This window comes from Eimeria necatrix, genomic scaffold (genome assembly GCF_000499385.1).
Source record: "Eimeria necatrix Houghton genomic scaffold, Enh_scaff2, whole genome shotgun sequence".
In the NCBI taxonomy this organism is placed as follows: domain Eukaryota; phylum Apicomplexa; class Conoidasida; order Eucoccidiorida; family Eimeriidae; genus Eimeria; species Eimeria necatrix.
Genome location: NW_013652627.1, coordinates 113602 through 130482, shown reverse-complemented (window position 1 = coordinate 130482; position 16881 = coordinate 113602). Strand labels below are relative to the sequence as shown.

The window sequence follows — 16881 nt, the reverse complement described above, 5'->3', positions numbered from 1 at the left end:
CGGCCATGAGGAATTGCTTCATGTGGCCCGGGGTGCCAGTGGTGCCGCAGCGCTCTTCTTGTGTTTACCCATATCTCTGGTAGAGCGCTCATTCACCAGGCATCATGGGAATTTTTTGTTCTTGTTGAAAGCTGTGTGGGCTCAAGGAAATCTAGTCTGCCGGTAGGTAGCCTGGGACGCCACGAGGTCCGTAGTTCCTTCAATCACGTCCCGTGTCAGTTGTCTCATTGCCTGCTTCTCCTAGGTTTTCTGTAGCTGCTGGGGGATTGTGCAGGTGGCAGTTCGCGTCTAATTTGTGAAGGCCGACACACAGTGCTAGGACGTCTCTGCTCTCAGTGGAGATGCTCAAGGCTCTCTGTGGTGCAGTAGACGATCGGCCTGCAAATGGCACTAAAACAGTTGCACTAGTTGCACATATTGTAGTGGGATGTGGCAGCGCAAATGCGTTGAGCTGTAGGGGCACTGTCTGAGGATATTTCCGCTGTTCCCGCGTCCGCACGGGTCACTGAGTGGCCGCGTGTCCCTCGGTAATAAGCAAGGTTATGCACACTCCCAGTGCCACACCATCTTAAGTGTTAGTCTTTCTATATCTCCTCACTAAAGGACGTTCCGGGAAAAGGCAACCTCAGTTTTGCGGTGGGTGTGCAGTGTCGTCTTCCTCACCCCCACAGGTGGCACTCGTTACACAATGAATAGCATATATTGCTAGTGCACGATTGTGTACACTTAGGAATATGAATGCTGTTCATTTTAAACACAATTCATCATGTCTTGTTGGTTCCAAGCCCAGCTTGTCATTGGTACAGTCTGCGCCAGCGCCTCTCCCCCCGGCCTCAACAGCGTCGAAGCAGCAGTGCTCTCCACTGGTCTGTTATAGCAAGACCATCGGTGCAGCCGGTCCGCCAGATTTTTGTTTTCTCGTTATTCAGTTATTATATTGATGTTTTTGTCAAGAGATCAGGCAATATATGCGTCTGGTCTCACAAAGTTGAATTGCGAGACGACAGCGTCCACCTCAGGATAGGGTCTCGCCTTCAACTGAGTTGCGTTTCTGCTCCACTGCGTCATGGGCTGGCCCTACAAGTCATTTTTCGTTTTTTGTGGTTCTAACAACACTGCAATCAACTGCAGTTCCAAAGGTGCTAAGTGTCTTTTTTTTAGGACAGCAGTTTTCGAAGGTACGGGATGTTGACCGCGTCGCATCCCTTGCCTGACCCCCTACCGTCTTGAAGCAGAACGTAGGGACTCTTGAGCATTTTCGAGCATCAGGATCTTCCTGTTTTTTAATGAACTGAGTACTCGCTGAGGTAGAAGCTTCAGCTGCACGCTGCTACCAGCACACCTAAGTGAACCACCCCCCTCTTGAAGGTTGAAGGACGCTCCGAGATTCACCCTGTGCAGGGTTGGAGTTTATCCCAGAAAAGGGATATAGAATTTAAGTACGATTTTTGGAATACTGTATCAGCTGTAATGAGCTCTGATCTTGAAGATATCGGAGCTGGGCACATGACAGGCGACGGTTCAGCAGTGGATTGTTTTCGTGTTAATATATTGGAATATAAGTACCCTACGAGAATTTCTCTGCTTAGGAGAGCACAGGATAGGAATGGGGATTTGACGCATTTCGTCCCTCCGAGTAGAATTGTAGCTGTTCTTGGATTTTCGCAGTCATTTGCGGTTGGAGGCTCCCTTGCTTTGCGAGTTCTGTCCTCGAGATTTGCAGCTTGCATTTTAAGTCGTTTTTTTACCAACGAGTTGCTCTGCACACTGACCGGAAGGAAGCATACTGTCCAGTCAGCGTGAAAAGTTCGCGGTACACGGGTGTGAGGGAGGTCGCACAGCATTTTGTTTTCGGACGCTTTATGGAAGTGCTGGCGCTTTACTGCTTACGAGGAGCGTCTTCTCAACCCCTTAATAAGTGTATCTTTGCCGCCGCTTTATTTTGAGCTCCACAAGTGTTTAAATAAGGCCTGTCTCTCGGCAGCTAGTTGTTCTGTACTGCTTGTTGTGCTTGTTCTGGCACGGTTGAGCGTGTCTTCCTGAACTTGAGTAGTCCAGCTGTCTGACTGAGTATTGGAGGAGCCGGCGGAGCTCGGATTGATATAGAGGAAAGTAGCCGACATGGACGGCTTTAGACACGTCTTCCTTATCCCATCGGATGGGAGCTTTTCATCAGCCCAGGGACAGCAGACGATGCCGTGGAAGGGCGGGTTCGCGGCAGATGGGAAGAACACACTTGCTTCCATAGCCTCTCGCAAATCAGGTGACGGGGGCAATGACCAGCGCCTCGTCCTTGGCGGTGTTGCTGCAACGCTTGAGCATGTAGGCGAAGGTGCTCTTGGCGGCCATGGTGGTGACAAGAGCAACCCCGTAGAAGGCCCTCGAGGCCGTCGGTTGCCAGACGTCGAGCAGCTGCTCTCGCCTAACCCTAGTGTGGTACAGCAGCCAAAGGAATTGCTTTTGGAGGAGCTGCTTCACGCTGCAGAACAGGGATTAGTTCAACCAGGGGCCCGGGAACCGGACGGTCAGCAGTATGTCGATATTTTGACGAAGTCCGACTCGGCGCAATCCGGAGGGAGAAGAGCTCGCGATGGCACACCATCTCCAACCAAGCACTCGGGTCGTGAACGCCGAGGAGAGAAGGGGGCGTCCAGCCGCTCTTCCAACGGGATCCTCGACAGTCATTTAGCCCTCCAGACTGCCCTAGTCACAATGCTGCATCTTCAGGCACAAGGCGGGCTTCAGCGGAAGCCCGTTTTCCCAAAGCGGTAATACTACGTAGCTTGCTGGCACTTCACTGTGCTCACATCAGACTGCCAGCTGCATGAGTATGGTCTTGCGATATGGCAGTCGTCTGCTGGTCTTTTCTTGCAGACGTGCCCTTGATGAGTTTGCGTGGGTGAACTGCTTTTTCTGCAGGAACTTGCTGTGCTTGAGTTTCTTGAGATTGGGCATCTGCCCAAATAGGGAAAGCTGCAACTATGCGCACAACATGACGGAACTACAGAAGAAGCTGGAGCTGCGGAAGACATCTTTGTGTAAATACTGGTTAAAGGGAAAATGCGAGAATGAGGATTGCAATTTTGCTCACGGAGAGCACGAGCTTCAGTCGACTGTTGGTGTTTTCAAAACAACCATATGCAAGTATTGGCGACAGGGCTGTTGCTACAGTGGAGAACTGTGCAGGCACGCACATGGAGACGCGGATCTTCGACCGGAGAAGTACGCTTGCTTCAATTTCGTCGCATCTTACTGTCCCGAGCAAAATGCAAGTTGCTTTTGACAGCAGAAGTGCGCCTTTTGAGAGTGCTCTGTTTGTTTACCTGTGCCTTGTTGCTGCAGCCTTCCTCCTCACCTAGAGAGGAAGAAACGGCAGCAGCAGCAGTCTCGGCTTAGTGGACGGGGCTCAGGCCATAGAAGGGAAAGGATGCCAGCAGGCTGCGGTGCAGAAGCCGTGGAAGAGAACCGTGACAAATTGAAGGACAAAGGTGAAGTCACGTTTGACTGCCTGCGGCAGGTAATAAATGGAGGAATGCTACCTGACTCGGGCGCCAACGCGTCGGCATCTTCTTTGGACACACTTTTGGCCAAGGTGAACTCTCTGAAGCGTTGGGACACCCAAGGTTCAAGTAGTTCGGACCGCTCAACGGATGCTTTGTTGTCACCAGCTTCGGAATCTCCCAGGTGCTTGCCGTCTCGCAGTTGTACGAGCATCTCTTCAGCATCAATGTGGAGTTTATCACCGGAGCACAGTTTCACTTCGTCTACGGCGACCGGATTGGGAAATGGCTGCGCGCTCCCCAGGCAGGCTGCACCTCTCCTGACCCGATGTTCTGATATAGCATTCGATGGCTCGACGCTAGTGGGTGCGCAGACGGCTCTTCTGGCCGTCCATGGTTCCAGGCGTAGCACTGAGCCTGCCTTCGGGACAAACTCCCTGATGGATGCTCAGGAGGTCTTTGGTGCATATGGGAAGTCGTACTCGTCGCCCATTCAGTTGCATAGCTCTACGGCTCCTCCACCAGGGCTTACAGGTCTACATAGCTTACGTGGTACAGAGGAGATGCATTGCCGCTTACCACGGCGACGATGCGATTTGGACAAAATAGTCCGAGAGGGTTCACCGTACAGGGAGAAGGATGCATCACGAACTGCATTTGCAGAGAACGGTGCAGAAGGCGGGAACAGCATCACATGGTCAGCAGCTTGGTAATTGCGAGCGATTTGTTGCAGAAGCTGGTGCCACTTCTGCTCGCCCATTTTATTGCTGTTCCTTTGAAGAACGCAGCGTTCGAGACCTTAAGCTACGGACAAGGATTCACATTAAATATTATTGATTTTCGTTCAACAGGGATGATACCCCTGACGTCAGACGGTGTGCTGATGCAGGTACACGTGCTTGCGCGTCATGACTTGAAAACAAATGGATTGTTTCCCACGGGACGCGGCCTGATTTGCCTTGTTTGGCTCTCGCGCAGCTGTGGCTGCTTGTTTTGTTAAGATGCGTCCTTCCGTTAAGAAAGCGTGGCGCTTGTTGATTTTGCATGATCCGTGCCATGGCTCTTTTCATACCAGTCCGTGATATTATATCATTAGTCAGCCGTGTTGATTGAGATGCTTTGCATAACACGCGATGCCTTTTTTTTTCTGTGGGCAGGAGAGAGGTATGTTTTTAAGCACCCATCGCAGAGGTGGCTGTATTGGATGCGCAAATAGGGCGGTGATGAGTAGCATTTAGCAGTTGCCGCTCAGCTTGTGTCACCGTTTGCTTACCAGCCATGTGTGGAAACTCTGTATGAACGCCAGGGTGCATCACGCTGTGCTCTGGCATGAAGAGGAGAAGATCCCCTTGACAGTGCCAGGTCCGCAGGTCCATTTTAGTGGGAGCGGGGAGCTTCGCAGCTCGCTGCCCTCCTTCCAGAATTTATGCTTAAAGTTAGCTCGGTGTATAAAGTCTTGAGCGTCTTGCAGGTGCGCAGCACGGCATAGCGAGCATTCAGCAAACATCCTCCCGTTTTGGGGGCGGCAAGAGTGGCCAGAGAGGACCAGTGACACGTTGCAGAGCACTGCTACGTAGAAGGCCGTCTTTCCAAGGTGGTGTAGTGTGAAGAGGTTGCGCAGTAGTGCAGAACGGGGGCACTCTGTAGAAAGCCAGGGCAAGTGGCTTTTAGCAGGATGCGTTCAGTGGCACGCAGATCCTCTTAAATGGAGGATGTACTGAGCTCCAGGTTCCCGTAGTCGTGTCCTTTGGTACGTACGCCTCCCTGGAACTGATTATTTTAAACCTAGAGGCTTTGAAGAATTAGGACCTCGGACTGTTTCAAAGGAAGGTGGGCACAGTGGGCGGCCGTTTACCAGCCTGGATAAGCTCTTTCCTCAGTTATTTGATTGGTTCTACTTTGCTTACTCCAAAGTCTACCGGAAGTAACATACAAGGACTTAGTGCACGTTCAACGCAAGACGAACGTTACAAAAAAAAGGAGAGAGACCGCCGCCACGCCAGGGGCAAAACCCTTCAGCAACGCAGCAAGTGTTTGACAGCTCGGTGTGCTGGACACTCTACCTGACATGCCTTACACACAAGCGCTACAATATCGTTCACCACCAGCTTGGGATAATCCTTCTCGCTTCACTATCTCGCAGTTTGGTGTAGTAGACAACTGCGCGTAATGCTTGCTCTGCATGAGAACGATATAAAACTTCCACCGTTTTCAGGGTGGAAAATCCTTTCTTGCTTCACTTTGCTTCCGTTCTCGCTGCTGCTGCGCTCGCAGAGCCCTTCGTAGCTCCTGGGTTCCCCGATGGACAATCTGGTAAGTTCCATAAAACAGCGGGGAGCAAGAATTGGAGAGTCTCACACAGAAGCCTGAAGGACGGAGAGCTGAAATAGAGTTAAAAATGCCAAGTAATCATACCAGTAACAAAGCAAAATGCGAGGAGAGTCATATTTTTTTGCACTTACTCCCTTTAAAAGATTGTCGAAGCTGTCTCGTGCGTTGAAAAGGGTCATTTCTAGAACCCCTTTCTGCGGTAGTTTAAGCAGGTTCACCAGTGGGTCTTCGCTGCTCGCGGCTGCCGCCACTGCAGAAGCGGATTCTATTTCAGTGTGTGGTTCACACATGTGCTGCTCTTCGAGTCCCGCTTTTTGGCGATAGGGGCCCTGCTGTGGATTTAGTGCTGAGTTAAAGCATGCCGCAGATCTAGCACTACTGTCGAGCTTGTGTCAAAGAAACAGACGTGGCGCTTTTTTGCTGCGCAATGTTCCTGAGCCTACAGGAACTTCTATAGTTGGGCTTCGTATACTTCTGAACAAGCAAGCGGAGCACCTACAGTACCTTGCACGGTGCTCAGTACGAATGACTTGGGGATAAGACGGCTCTAAGTAATCGAAGTAATCATCTGACCTTTTTGTTCGTCGAGGAAATTGATAATCCTGAAAGCGGTCTCGGTGTCTGTCTCGCGTAAGTCTATGCGTCCGCTCGTAATGTAGGGAATCTGAGTCATCAAAACGAAAATTACATCAAATGTGGATCCCTTACGCATATTACTGGAAAGCACAGCTAAAATGACATGGCTTTAAGACTTACGAGGATGCGGCTAAGCTTCTTTACCCATTCATTTGGGTCCGTCTCCCCCTCCTTGGTGATTTCACTCAGTGTTTCGCTGCATCTTTCCCTCTGCATTGTGCATAATAACAGAATGAATGCAGAGAGCTGGTACGGCCTAAGCCTGGGTTTGCGCAAATCAGTAAAGCAGTGCTACCAGGTAGACCCTAGCTAGATGCTCCGTTCTGCGTACCAGGTCGGCCTTAATGTAAAGAAAGGAAGTCAGCACCCTGACTTTGAGTGGCGTCGAAAGCAACACGAAACGGGGACGTAGGTAAGAAATGAGCTCTTCATCAAGCAGCTTTGCGGCATGACAGGAGGACCAGTTGTCTTTGATACAGCCAAGGTAGGCGACGTACTTGGCACTGAGTGCATTGGACTTGTCACTGTCCTCCCCTGATGAGCTTCCTTTTTCTCCGTTTGACTCACCCGTGTAGCCGATTTCCCCAGATGGATCAGGGGTGCTTCTTGGGCTGGATCGGACGGTCTCTGTCTGCGAGTGGGAGCTGGGGTCTTGGCGCGTGGCTGATGGGTCCACTGAGCTCAGTGCCTGAGAACACTCCTCCTTCATAATGAATTAAGCTACAGGCAGTGGCAAAAAGACAACGGGATAACAGACACATATGCAAGCATGTGTCATTCTACGCCACAGGGGGACGGCGCTGATCCCAGCTGAGTACTGAACAAGTTCGTGCAGCAAATGACTCAGTGTGAAACTTTGCTTTTAATGCTGGGAAGCTAACGCTATCGTTCAAGGTACTTTGCTGGTGTGCATGGCCAGAGAGGCGAGCCACTCCTCCGCATGCACACGCACAATCGCAGTCCGAACAATAGCCGAAACCACCTAAATACTCCAAATGTATGAATCTTTTATTATTATTATTAGATATAAGTTGAGGACAGACACTCCACTCAATACAAAGCCAACAATTTTGCTGGAGCGCACGCATACAAGGCTTCACAGCGGGCTGCGGGCGTACTCCACGTCTAGCGCATTCTTCTGGAGTCCAGCAGACTGGATGAGTTTTGTGTTTGAATGAACAATTATATATGCCAGATCCAAGGTACTTTTCATTGCTTGGTTGCTTGCACTGCACGGGGCAGACCTGTTCAGTTGCGCTTTCCGTGCTCATCTCAGATTTGCGGAAAGCCTTCCGTTGCAGTTATTCGAGCCTCACCGTAGGCCTCTGAGCCTGTCATAAAGCTGACAGCTGCAGCACGCTTTCTTTCCATGCCTTGGTGCATACGTTTACGTGCTCACTCACATCTGTGCCATCACGCAGATCTGTGCCATCAATGGCGCGCGTTGATTCGCACTAGCCCGTACGAAGTTGGAAGTTGCTTCCGGGATGAGGAGCCCACACTGCCCATTTAATGGTCTGCATGAGCTGCCCGTCAAATTCCACATGTAATTTTCTCCTTTTAAAGACTACATCGAGGAAAGTTGCTCTGAAGAAAAGTAGTCTGGCCCAAAACGCAAGATGCTGTAGAAGGCTATTGCGAAAAATAGCACGTCACTATAACTATAATAGTAGTGCAACCGGGTGCGGAACTCCGTATTATGTAGTACAGTAACTCCGGGGTGCTGGGTAGGGTATCAAGGACCCGAAGGACTGGCTACTTCTTGAAGAAGGACCCATTTTTTGAGTTTTTTGAATAATCTATGTGAGAACGTCGCTAGTTGTGCCAGTATCAGATTCAGCCAGAGACGCATGTAGCAGAGAACTGTTGTTGGCGTCAATGTTTAGGCAAGCTTCGCAAACGCGGCTATGTCCCTTATATATCACTCTGCTCATTAGAAGTGCTGAACAACAGCTTTAAAAGGTGGCTGCGGTGTTCCTCAATGCATTCTTTGTTGATGAAGACTCTATGGATTATGGTGGAGCCTTCAAGTCCCCTTGTTAAGTTGCCCTACTACGACCCCCTGTACTGACGGCATTCGGCCTCTGGCGCGCTAGAGCAATGCATGTTTATTGTGTTCGGCAACTTTGGTGTACCAAATACTGCATCAATGCTGTATTATTTTTGAATAAGCAGCTTATTGAGAACGGCACTGCACTTAGAAGGACCTTGCGTGCACATGCTCTTATACTGTGCCAGGAACTGGTAGGAGTGCCCATGGGCAGTGTTCATGTTCATGTAGACTGTAATCTGAAGGCAACATAATTTGAGGGTAGAAGAGCTGAGGCTACGAAGGTTGCAAAAACGACACCGCATGGTAAAGTTCGATGCAAAGGGTCGGCAATTTAGAAAGCCGCACAACCAGGCACAAAGTCAGGAACTGTAACCGTATAGGCATTGAATTGGGGCGTGCGCGTAAGAGCTACTGTGATCGATTACCAGCCCAGCATGTGGTCGGCTCAACGTGAAATTCAAGGGACACCGGTCATTGAGCTTGTGATTGCACAAGTAGCATTGAGCGGAAAAACCGATGAATCGAATTCGGGAAATGAGCAGGCCTAACTGGGAGTGTAGTCCACCGTGGCAGAAAAAATAGACCCGTGACCGTCAAGTGCCCTTTCTCCGTAAAACTCTTCCGTATCCCCAAGTGCCCTTTCTCCTTAAAACTCTTCCGTATCCATTACTGCGAATCTTCACACCCAAAGCTAGCCCTCAGTACCCGATGTGCTAGCAAATGTAGCGACTGTTACAATGCCGATTGCATCTTGCAACGTCGAGGCCAGTACACTCGGTGCACAAGCTCAACAAGCCCTAAAGCCTCGTCCCGTGAGCTACCCTGCCTTTGGCCATGGTGGAATTGTCCCTGCATGGCCTACAAAGGCCTTGCCAATTTATTATGAAGCGTTGACTAGCATATTTGTAGTTCGCTAAGCCTCTGTCGCTTGAGATCGTTGCCTCTAGCCACCTTTGCCTCTCTTCCTTCTTTAGTGGCTTGCTAGATGCCACTGGATGAAGGTAGTAGCAATAATTGCATCACACCTAGGGTAGCTATTGCTCGACGATAGGAAGGTACAGCGAGAAAACATACAGCGGCATTGCTGGCGAGCAAGAAAGGATAGGGGTGGCGATGCAGAATGGTCTGGATCACGCGCAAGGCACCATGGCAAATGTATGTAGCAAGTAACGCCAAACGGTGGGTGGCTTTGCTAATGCTCTAGCTGAGCGTAGGCAAACCGCTGTAAACGTGCCAGGAGATGTTGCAAGCCATTCAAGAATTGCCTTCATGAATGGCTTGCAGCATCTCCTTGCTGAGCCCTCCTGTGTCCCTTACCGCGTAATCAATGTCTTTTCTCCATGAGTGTTGCCCATGGTTTTTGCAAACTAGGACGTGTCACTCCCTTACGACTTTGATGTTGTGTCAGCCTACATTATAGTACCGAACTTTCTACAGGTTGTAAGATCAGGGACCGCAACAGCAGCCAAGATCGTCTGCTATACAGGTGTTCCGGCCAGTCATTACTTTTTGAGGTGGGGAAAAAGCTGGCTTAGTTCAATTTCGAGAAGAAAAGTACTAAAGCAGCAAACACCGTCAGGCATCTGGCTGACAGCCGTATTCTGTATCGAAGGTTCCCTAATGCATTCATTTGTGAGGTCTTCGGTTCCATCCTGGCAGCTGCTTCATGACAATGCATTTTTGTGTTCTGCCTGTTATTTCTAGACCGAAGGAGAGACCGAACGTGTTAATCCTAATCTGGGGCAGGTGCTCTGCACGTACATCCACGAGAACATGCGTGAATCGGAGCTGCTCCTCTCTCCTAGCGAGGTACAATGAAACATGGAAAAACACCCCTGAAGAGACTTCACAAGCATCAGTGCAATATCCTGACCAATAGCGGTAGAGGTGGTAAAATACAGGCTGACGACTGCAACGACTGAGTGTTTAGAGGGTCGAGGAACGCAGAATTATTGAACAAGAGTGCCTTAGGGTTTCAACACCGCACGCATGGCTCAAGATATCTCCTAATATTAGCCATCATACCATGCCAATAGTAATATTTACTCAGACAAACTAAAGTCCCATCTCGTCCCCTGTGGCCATCAGGCCATCAGCCGACTGGCCCTGATGCATATAATGCACATGCGTGAGAAGCCGGCATGAAAATGTGACATATGCCATGGAAACAGACAAGCAGATACTGAAACTGGAAAAATAAAGAAAATTTGAGGTTACAGGACTCCATTCGGCTTGGTGTACGACACGCATATACTGCGCAATCGGGATAGGGAGAGACGTAGGCTTGAGGAGGGATGGGATAATTGAAGCCAGGCGCACTCCTCTAAAATGCCATGATTGTGTGATTCAAATCGCGTGCCAATGGACTCAATTCAAGGGAGGAGGCGTTGGATGAGAAGTGCCGCCTAGTTGATCGTTGTCCAAGGGAGCATCTCCGTTAGGAGTGGTCGCCGCTGCACACGCGCACCGATGAATGCCACCATTTTATACTATGGCTGAAGTTTCTGGCTAATGTAACCCTATTAAGGACATTCAGGGGTCGGCGCCCGTGATTCCTTGGGAAATGCGTGCTATACGAGGCAGTTCGCCGGGCTCAGCAGGGGCTACTTATTAAAGATGCCTTGGCAATGCATAGAATACCTTATACTGTGCATCCTGCATGCGAGTTTTCTAAAGGTCCTGGAGTGTTTCTATGATAATGAAGCCATCAAGCCGTACGCCGCCGTCGTACTTTGGACGTGTTCAGCCACTCTGAGAGGGAGCCTGATGATCTGCATATTCTGTAAACTGAGTGGAGCACAATAAGCCGAGAAACTCTTGGCCGTATATCGCTCGTGTCTGCTGAGTGGGGTTCACAGCACGACTAAAGAAGCCAAGCAATATTTGTTCATGCTCAAGGGCGGCGTCCAATTCATAGCTGAACCCGTCAACTCACAAAAAGGCGTCACTATGTATGCAAGCTATACGGTTCCGCTCCCAGTTAGGCACTGCTTTAGGCTACGTAGTGCATTAATATGAGCCTTTGGGAACTAAAAAAGGCACACCTTTCCAAATGAGGCGGACGACAGGCTGAAAAGCATCGGCGAATTTCGGTTCCATAAACATGCAGCAATAGTTGGCCGTAGCAAGGAAATGACATACACGGGTCTCGTTGTTTCACGCGCTGAGCCATAGACAAATGACTTTAACTGTGTCAGCGACTGGCTTTATACCCACTGCGCTGGCTTTGTGTATGAGGTAGGTAAATACCCGTCCGAAAACTTGAACCATCAAGAGTTAAGCTTCTCTCCAACTGCCTATCAACTATTCATGTCCCTTATTCCGGCGTTATCAAGAATGCTTAAGAGTGCGTTGTTCTTTTCCAGAAGCATGCATTTACCCATTTCGTTTGGACATGACGGTCCACTGGAAGAGCGCATTAAGCTTAGTAATGTGCTTCACGATGATGGTGCGAACTTGTCACACAAGGTTAGTGTGCCTAGCACTGTCGCCACTGTGTATAAGGGCGTCATTTAGGCACGTGCTTTGAGCTAGTATCTGTTGGGCTTACGTGTTAGTATTGCGTTGAAGAGCGGCGAACGTTTCCATGAGGCAGAAAGGCATTATCCCACAGCGAAATAACCCCCTTACTAAGCTTAATGCGCTCTTCCAGTGGACCGTCATGTCCAAACGAAATGGGTAAATGCATGCTTCTGGAAAAGAACTACGCACTCTTAAGCATTCTTGATATCGCCGGAATAAGGGACATGGATAGTTTACAGGCAGCTGGAGAGGAGCTTAACTCTTGATGGTTAGTCACAATGCGCAAATTCGACTCTTTTGAACTATCAGCATACGTCTCAACTGTAATCTTGAGGGCACAGTAAGGGGAGTGCGTACTTATTATCGCCTTAGCGCATTTCATAGGCAATAGTCATAAGCATTGAGCTTAGCAGGCCCCATCTGGTAGGTAGGGGGCTTTGCTGAAAGCATGCCAGAAAGAAGCAGCATGCGATGCTGCAGGGGCAATTCTGGATGCAATCAGGCAGATATTGTAGGGTAAACAGGCTAGAGCTCACGGAATGCGTCAGACACGGCCGGAGGCGCAATTTGCGCTTCTGCTGTATGCTTCACTCTCATAACTGGCGCCTGTCTCGTCAGTAAGTCATTTGCTTACACTGTATTTAGCTATAACCCGTTGCCCGTGTCTCTTTCCCCTTTCGCCCAGAATGTACACAACATACTCGCTCTCCCATGCTCTCCCATAAGCCCTTGCCCCTGTACTCTGTGGTTGCCAAACGGGTCCAGTGGATGTGAGCCAACGCTTCCGCTGCCTCCTCCCGCTATGATGGTTGATGGTTCTTCCATTTCGCTATTCATGATTAAAATGCCTAGCCCGGTCGCAAGTTTGGCACAGGAGAGGAAAGTATAGTATTTCTTTCTAGAACTACAACTCTTTCTACTGTGGCTATAATCTGTGCAGTATGCTCTCCGTGTTCGTCTTTGTCTTCAATTCAAGCCTACGCTTCCAACATTTAAGTACAGCATATGGCACGGCCCTCTATGGGATCGGTTCTCTACTAATTTGAAACTGTTCTTGTGATACATCCGGAGCAGTAAGGCAGGACCTACTGGTTCCCCAAATAGATTCTGGTCCCGTCGCCTGCGTTTTATCTTCAAATCTGCGATACAGATCTGTATAGAGCCTAGGAAAGTCCGCATGGTGCTCCCATGCTTTTGTCCGCAAGTTGTGGTGCACTGGAACCGACCATTCCTGACGCTCTCTTCCGGCATTTCCCGTGGGAATTCCAACCCGGCGGTAAGTTTTGGAACAAGATGTAGCTTATTAACAGTTCTGCCACCGGCGCTGAAGGTGCCGGTGGCAGAACGAAGGCGGGAGATCAACTCCTGTGGTCCTATCCGCTATGCAGCCTCAGCGATCCCTTGAGCCAAACTGTCCGTTGTTTTACTTGGTGGTTTGCGAGGTTTCCCTTGCGTGAAATTCATGTACGCATCAACGGCGAGGGCTCTCCTGGTTCTTGCATGGCCGTTGCGTTATTGCGGTTCATACGCCACAATTCAGGCACGTTCTCCCCAGGTGCCGATTGATGTTAGTGTGCAGTGGTGTCTATACGCTTGTGCTGTGGCGCTGTCCAGATATCATCCCGAACTCCCCCCACTTGTACTGCACCCAGCTGCCCAGCATTGCTCCTAAGCAGTTAAAGAATGCTGACTATCCTCATCACGAATTAATAGTGCATAAAGTAAGTAAAGGCCGCGGCTTGTCAACAGCACACAAATTATCCCAATCCGGAACCCCTAATTTTGTTCGCACGCAACAAAGCTGGGGATATTTATCGACAGACCTGACGAACAAATAAGCCATTCCAAATTGGGTGGTCTGATTGCCTCCTTATGTTTCTAATGTGTCCCGCAAACGCTATCTAGCTGCGTACTTTGTGGCTGACAGTAAATAGAGACTTTTTCTGGAGATTTCAAACGCTTGAGAGAAATGAATACAAAAGAAAACTCTAAAGACGGATAAAATAAGGCAGTGACCAGAGAAGTCGCAGTGGACGACCAGTTCATCTGCCGTGAGACCCACATGCAGTGGGACTGCAAAGAGCCACTCCAAATGATTAAAGGCAGGCGCTCAAACAATTTAGAAACTCCCGTAAACAATCATCTTTGCCTTGAGCTTCCCGCACCTGTGCAGAGGTAAGCATGATCATGCGCAGACTGACACAAGCCAACTCCTCTCCAAAATGTACGACTTCAATGGCCGATGCTGCGCTTAGTGGATTAGGCTGCTTCGGGTGTTGCCCCTGGTGCTCTCGTGAGAAACAGCTCCTTCATTAACTCGTAGCTAGCGAACTGAATCGCTCCAGCCGGTATGCTACGCAAAGTCGCCGGCCATATGCCGTAGTAGAAAGCGCGGAAGCCTTCAGTATGGCGGATGGCATTGAAGCACCTCAGCGTGGAACTGAAGTAAGCAAATTGCAACAATAACAAAATCACAGCGGGCAGGACACACGCAAAGACCCTTTTACAGGTACAGATGGAGCTGACAACAGACTGGTCAGTGCACGCCGTCAGGCACACAAACTATGGCCTTAAAACAACGAAGCGCGAAGAGTTGAGCTGCGCAAAGTGTGCCGGCATCTTGGAGCCACAAGGGCATAGGATACATGGCAGCACATACGCGTGCGCTGACTGCACTTTTACAGCAAATACAAGCTTTGGCAATTCATGTTTATTTGTTTCTTGCCCGAAGCAGCCTTTTCTCCGAAACAAAGTGATAGAAGGCTGCCACGCTCATTAGCTGGCACATATCAACGTACACCGATGTACAACAGATACACAGCCGGTTCTCTGTGTAAGAGCGATACGCGCAAGGGCGTTCTTGAGTACCTGTACAGCTTAGGGCGGCCGTCTATGCCGTCATTCATGAGGCGCTTGCGGATGGTGTCAAACGGAAACACAATTGCTTGTGCCGCCATGTTGGCTGCGCTGCCTGCAACAAACATAGTAGCTCCAAGAGCAGCTACTGCTGCTAAAGCGCCACCACGTAAACTAAGGAAATGCTCTTCCGCTTCCAGTGGCATAGATGCAAATATTTGAATACGTCAGATATTCGTACAAAACCAAAGACTGCCTCACCAATGTCCAGGCAAAAGGGTATGTAGAAGCGCACAGGTCTACGCGCCGCCATGTGCAAAGCTCTTGGAACAACTTCACAATTCATGCAACTGTACAATTCCAGTAAAAATTAATGCTACTGATGATGCGACCTGATGCTGACGGCAAGGAGCATACCTGAGACACCTGCCGTGAGCAGCACAAGGGGCCACGAGCCTCCCGCTTGTCTTCTTTGGGCGGCATCTCCCAAAATTCTGAAGCATACAAGGTCATTCAGACAAAATAAGTTTTTAAGCTCGAGCTTCTGGAGAAGACGGCAGTGCTGTCAATCGCTCTGCGGGACCCACACTGTCTGTCGGCTGCTGCTACTCATTAACGATTGTGACAGATTCACACACATAAACGCCTGCTCGAAGCTCCTGCTCTTTGCCCAATGATAAGGGAGTACATATGCATGCAGCTGTGCTTAAAATTACAGAGAAAATCTTACGAGCCTTAGCGTCAGCATTTGCTTATGCTGTGGTTGCTCAGCGTCACTTTAGCCTTAGCTGTACATTAACAGGTGTATCTATCAAATCACTGGTCTCTGAAAGGGAATATCTGTAGCACAGTACTCTTGGAAGGCCTCTTCACTTTTAAATGTACCCTTACCTCCTTGACAAATCAAAAAATGTCATCTGTAGCATGACGTATGGCACGCCAGACCAAAGGGTGACTGAGTAGCCTTTAAAAAAACCTCTAGGACCCTCCAGTAGCCACACCCGTTTTGCACAATCCAGCACCCCCCTATAACCCTCATTGCCACAGCCAGTTTTACTAATGCTGCTGCTGCCGCAAGACGCTGCAGCGTGTGAAGACCCTGCGCGGCCCAAGGCTGAGGCATTCACGCCAACAGCTATTCTAACGGACAGGAGATCCAAAGGGTATGACAGGGTCTTCTGCAGTGACCCAGCAATAGCCCCAGCTAGAAGCAGAGAGATCAGGCTGCTGCCGTCGCTGCTGCGGCTGACTGCGCTGCTGCTTCCGTGCTTGTTGCTTCTGTCTCCGAGGGCTCGCTTAGCTAGATCGTTCGCCGGAAATTTGATGGCGTAACAAGCAGCAGCTCGCATTGCATTTACTCCGTTTCCCTTCCAGAGGCCCCTTATGCCTTCCTCTTTAACTACAACTCTGAGAGCATCAACGATGCCTCCGTATTTATTTATGTCTCTGGCCCTAGAAGCCTGGAATACAGAGGCCCCCTCTTTTGCTGTTGGAGACGGGGCTCTTCGCTGGTGTTCCTGGCTGTGCCGCAGCATGCCCTGGACTTGGTAAAGAAGCCTCAGGCGATCCATTGGGGCGCAAGCTGTCTTAGTTACAAGGCCACTGACGGCAGCACTTACAAGCAACTCAAAGGAGTCCGGCATCCTCCGCGCTGCGCTTGCTCCTGACGAGAACTTCTGGTGCAGCAATTGCTCCTGCTGCGCTCCTGGAGCCATTTTGGCAAAGTCACAGATCCCTACAGAGCTCTGCCCGCACAGGAAAAGTTGGGGATCTCTCCGTGTTGGTTTCTGGAGAGGCGCCTCCCTGTAGCTGCTGCAGTTTTTGCGGTCGCCGCGGTAGCCTTCTGCACCCGTATCAGCCGCTGCATGGTCAGCTCGCTTTTTTTAAATCAATAAAGAACTGTAAAGGTGCGGGGATGAGAAAGGCTTGTGCTTGGCTTGACAGAGCTGCACGGGCTTCGGGCCTTGCTGGCGACCTGCAAAC

General features: G+C 49.9%; 5 protein-coding genes across 5 annotated transcripts; 1 reads left to right on the top strand and 4 right to left on the bottom strand.

The window, feature by feature from the left end:
- Positions 1 to 2121: 2121 nt before the first annotated feature.
- On the top strand, positions 2122 to 4213 carry ENH_00040910 (hypothetical protein, conserved; the record flags this gene model as incomplete). The annotated part of the gene is made up of 3 exons (XM_013579875.1): positions 2122 to 2768; positions 2920 to 3222; positions 3343 to 4213. 3 exons carry the CDS (start codon positions 2122 to 2124, stop codon positions 4211 to 4213), a joined length of 1821 nt encoding a protein of 606 aa, XP_013435329.1.
- A 117-nt stretch (positions 4214 to 4330) lies between these two features.
- On the bottom strand, positions 4331 to 4734 carry ENH_00040900 (hypothetical protein, conserved; the record flags this gene model as incomplete). Its single annotated transcript, XM_013579874.1, is given in 2 exon segments — positions 4331 to 4594; positions 4600 to 4734. Coding segments are annotated over 2 exon segments (399 nt in total).
- A 977-nt stretch (positions 4735 to 5711) lies between these two features.
- On the bottom strand, positions 5712 to 7176 carry ENH_00040890 (hypothetical protein, conserved; the record flags this gene model as incomplete). The annotated part of the gene is made up of 5 exons (XM_013579873.1): positions 5712 to 5810; positions 5963 to 6177; positions 6405 to 6495; positions 6588 to 6677; positions 6799 to 7176. 5 exons carry the CDS (start codon positions 7174 to 7176, stop codon positions 5712 to 5714), a joined length of 873 nt encoding a protein of 290 aa, XP_013435327.1.
- A 7125-nt stretch (positions 7177 to 14301) lies between these two features.
- On the bottom strand, positions 14302 to 14999 carry ENH_00040880 (hypothetical protein, conserved; the record flags this gene model as incomplete). The annotated part of the gene is made up of 2 exons (XM_013579872.1): positions 14302 to 14482; positions 14911 to 14999. The coding sequence occupies 2 exons, from the start codon at positions 14997 to 14999 to the stop codon at positions 14302 to 14304; spliced, it is 270 nt and encodes an 89-aa protein (XP_013435326.1).
- Positions 15000 to 15785: 786 nt separating this feature from the next.
- ENH_00040870 (mitochondrial carrier domain-containing protein, putative) lies at positions 15786 to 16613 on the bottom strand (the record flags this gene model as incomplete). The annotated part of the gene is made up of 1 exon (XM_013579871.1): positions 15786 to 16613. One exon carries the CDS (start codon positions 16611 to 16613, stop codon positions 15786 to 15788), a length of 828 nt encoding a protein of 275 aa, XP_013435325.1.
- Between the last annotated feature and the right edge of the window lie 268 nt (positions 16614 to 16881).